Raw genomic sequence first — 3886 nt, 5'->3', positions numbered from 1 at the left:
TACACCCGGACAAAGAATATAGGGTACTTTTGAATGTGAAAAAAGGATTGTAAGAGGGTTGCAATGGTAAGCTGTATGGAAGAATCGTCATTTTTTAAAACTAGAGGCTGTTGTTTAAATATTGAAAAATTTCACATTCAATGTTTGTAAAATTGGGGAGGGGGGGGGGGGGTAGTAGTAAAATAAAATAGGGAATTTGTGGAAATTTGCTGTTTGTGTTGTTGTGGAAGCTAGAACGATTAAAATCTTTTCTTTGTCTGTTTAGAGTTAGTTTATTAAATACCTTACTGATTTTATACATGTGAAAGTAACTTTGTCTGTCTGTTTATCTCGCTCACACGCCAAAAATACTGAACCGATATAATTTAAAATTTGAAACAGACATAGATAGACTAGATCCTGAGAAAGGAAATAGTCTACTTTTTAATGCGAAAAAGGGTTGCAAGAGGATTGAAAGGTTATATAGATGTATAGTCATGTTTAAGGCTAGGAGCTTGAAATTTATTTTTTAGCCTATTGATTGAATATTTATTTTTATTTTTTATCATTTTTGAAGCTAAAACGATGAAACTTATTTATTTGACTTATATTGTGTTAATTGAGTTAAATATTTTTCATTATTTACGCGGACAAAGTCGCGGGTACAGCTAGTAGATTTATAAGGGGTTGAAATAACTCTTCCAAAGAAAGATTGTGTGGAAGTGTCGTAATTATTGAAGCTAAAACGATAAAACTTTTTCATTTGGCTTTTACTGAGTTAGGTCATTAAATATTTTGGTCAAGGTCACTATTTTACGCAGACGAAGTCGCGGGTACAGCTAGTTCATATATATATTGTAAATTGTAATTTATACTCTAGATAAAACGGGCATAACATCCAATGTGTCCAACAATGCGAAAAATTAAAATATACATGAATGTAGTTAATTTTAAACTTTCGTGTTTAATATACATTATTTAAATTATTAACCGGGTCTTAACACGAATAATTTTATGGCAAATAAAGGTATTTACCTCTCTCGACGTTTCAACTAAGTTGCACTAGCAGTGGTCACGAGCTGACTGGAGTAACAGCGATGTCAATGTAGATAGGTGTTGGCGTCAGGGAGTGAAAAAGTGGACTGTTATAGATTCTCCAATGCGTTTATTACTAGAACTTGTATTACAATGCTTTAGCCCGACATTAATAGTACGGAACGCTATGAAAATAAACTAAAGATGCACGTGCGGTTATTACGGCGTTAAAAACCAGTGTGTCGCTGTGTGCGGCAGCTATATTGTCCGACGCCCCGCGCCCCCGTGTCTCCCCGGGGACATCATCGCGCTCGCAGTTTATGGCTTGACCATAGACTCTCCGCGTTGAAGTGCCAAGTTCAAAGCTCTTGACAGGCAGGGGGCATATGGTATTGTATGCCCGGCGAATGACACCCTCTTCGTTTGGATGTCTGCAACCCTTGCTACGCCGTCTCTTCCAGGCAGGACACGTACAACGCGTCCCAGAAGCCACATCAATGGAGCAGACGTCTTCGCCTTGATAACGACGAACATTCCCTCTTTCAGCTCGCCATAGGACCGGTGCCATTTGGTTTTCTGTTGGAGCCATACAACATACTCATTAGAAAATCGACTCCAGAAGTGTTGCTTGAGTAGCTCGATGCGTTGGAAACGCTGAAGAGAGCTAGCTCGGCGATTGACGATATCAGGATGTGGCAAACAGATCAGAGATCGTCCAACCAGGAAGGGAGCAGGAGTAAGGGGATATAAGTCGGAGGGATTATCAGATAGAGGTGTGAGGGGGCGAGAATTTAGGATGGCTTCTATTTGAATAAGAAGAGTAGCCATTTCTTCATAGTTTAAGCAGTGGTACTCCGTGAGGAAGTAGCTATTATTATTGCTAAAAGTTGCATATAGATGGCGTGATTGGTATCGATGGAATTCTTCATAGTTTTGCAAACGTTAAAACTGTGTTTTCAAAAATGTTTAATCAATTTTTAAAAAGTTATATATACATGTTAAAATGAAATAATGCGTTTAGAAAAGTAATTTTCATATATTTACTCATTTTGTTATTTTCCAGTACTTAATTACACTTTAATCAGTGCTAATACGGGGCTCAATGTTTTCAAAATGCTTTCATAGATGGCATTGTTGTCATTTGTATCGGCCTAATTAAATGTCTTTTTTATATTTTCCAATAATAAGCACTTAATATATTATTATTGTAAATTAAACATATAAAAAAAGTTTAAGTAAATTAAAAATAGCCGAACAAGCAAGTAATACTATTTCCAATAATACTTATGTATGAAGTGTTGTCATATTAAAAATAAATAAATGTATTATCGATTTTTTTGAATAATCGATAACAGGATTTTATTACAGCGCATTATTCGATGATGCTTTTAATGAGTCGTTGTGAACAGTAAATTTTCATTATTTTGTATTATAGCAGTGTTCCGTTTCAAAGAACGGAATATAGTAGTACATTATTAGTGTCGTTGGTTATTTACATTTGTACTGAAAAATCGATTACATAATAATTTAAAATATCGAGTACGAATCTGAAATGTAGGTATATGAATTATTGATAAATGACGGTTGTCACCTTTGTATTTTAATACTTAGTTTAGTTTGCAATAAATCGGCTATCGGATAACTGCGTTTTATTCAAAGAACATTACATTGGCGACGAGATAAAAATAAAAACAGATATATCTGTTACGGTGTGTAATATTAAAATATTGATATAATTAGAAGTACGAATTCGCCATGGCAATGGGTAAAATAAGTGAATTCGATATACATTGGACTTTGTACACGGAACGTTTGGAGATGTATTTCAAAGTGAACGGAATACAACGCGACTTGTGGTTGCCAACATTGATAGCAGTCATGGGCGATGCGGCGTACGAACTATTAAGTAACTTGATCAGCCCACGTAAGCCATCGGAAGGAACATACGAAGCAGTGGTAAATTTATTAAGAAATCATTTGCAACCAAAACGTTCGGTAGTGGCGGAAAGATATTATTTCAGACTACGAAGACAGTTAAAAAGTGAAAGTGTACTACAATATATATCAGAATTAAAAAAACTAACTAAATATTGTGAGTTCGGTGCCATGCTCGAAGAGAGTTTGAGAGATCAGCTCGTTTGTGGACTGACGAGTGATGTAATCCGGCAACGACTTTTTGCGGAGGACGGGCTGGATTACGCGAAGGCAGTTAGAATAGCCTGTGCGTTGGAGGCAGCGGAACGGGATGCGGCCGCGGTGGAGCTGATGGACAGCAGGGTGGGCGCGCCAGCGGGAACCAGTGCCGTAATGGCGATCAAACAAGCTGTGGGAGGTGACCGTAACGGTGGCAGTCAGCGGCAGAATAATTACTTACATACCGGTTCAGAGTGGAAATAATGCTCGGGAATGCTATGCATATGGTGGCACAGATCACTGGAAGAGAACATGTCGGTCCAGGAATTACACCTGTGACCGATGTAAGCAAATAGGCCATCTTAGAAGAATGTGTTCTAAGGGAGCGAAGAGCAAGGGAGGCCAGAATAACCGGGGTAGAATTTTCCACGTCCAGGAAGCGCAGACTACCTCGGAGCCGAAGTCGGATAGCAGCAATACGGACTTGGAGGAAGAGATACATCAGTTATGTTTGAATAGTTATAAACCGGTAAGAGTATCTTTGTTAATAGACAATGTTAATATAGAGATGGAGATAGATACCGGTTCGGCTATATCGTGTATCAGTAAACTAACATATGAAAGATATTTCAAAAATCGACCGCTAGAAAAAATAGATTTGTATTTAAAATTCTATGATGGTAGCCGAATAAAACCGGTTGGAGTCATTAGACCGATGGTCCGATATGGGGGAAAAAGT

At 37.6% G+C, this 3886-nt stretch overlaps 2 protein-coding genes across 2 annotated transcripts; one reads left to right on the top strand and one right to left on the bottom strand.

Moving 5' to 3' along the window:
• Positions 1 to 1332: 1332 nt before the first annotated feature.
• Positions 1333 to 1842, bottom strand: LOC131848980 (uncharacterized). Its single transcript, XM_059198954.1, has one exon. The coding sequence runs from the start codon at positions 1840 to 1842 to the stop codon at positions 1333 to 1335; it is 510 nt and encodes a 169-aa protein (XP_059054937.1).
• Positions 1843 to 2769: 927 nt separating this feature from the next.
• Positions 2770 to 3411, top strand: LOC131848987 (uncharacterized). Its single transcript, XM_059198961.1, has one exon. It carries the CDS (start codon positions 2770 to 2772, stop codon positions 3409 to 3411), a length of 642 nt encoding a protein of 213 aa, XP_059054944.1.
• The last annotated feature ends 475 nt before the right edge of the window (positions 3412 to 3886 follow it).

The sequence above is a fragment of the Achroia grisella genome, unplaced genomic scaffold (genome assembly GCF_030625045.1).
Source record: "Achroia grisella isolate CSIRO2021 unplaced genomic scaffold, CSIRO_AGI_Agris_v1 utg6089, whole genome shotgun sequence".
In the NCBI taxonomy this organism is placed as follows: Eukaryota; Metazoa; Arthropoda; class Insecta; order Lepidoptera; family Pyralidae; genus Achroia; species Achroia grisella.
Note: the sequence above shows the minus strand (reverse complement) of the source record. Positions and strands in the feature narration are given on the sequence as shown.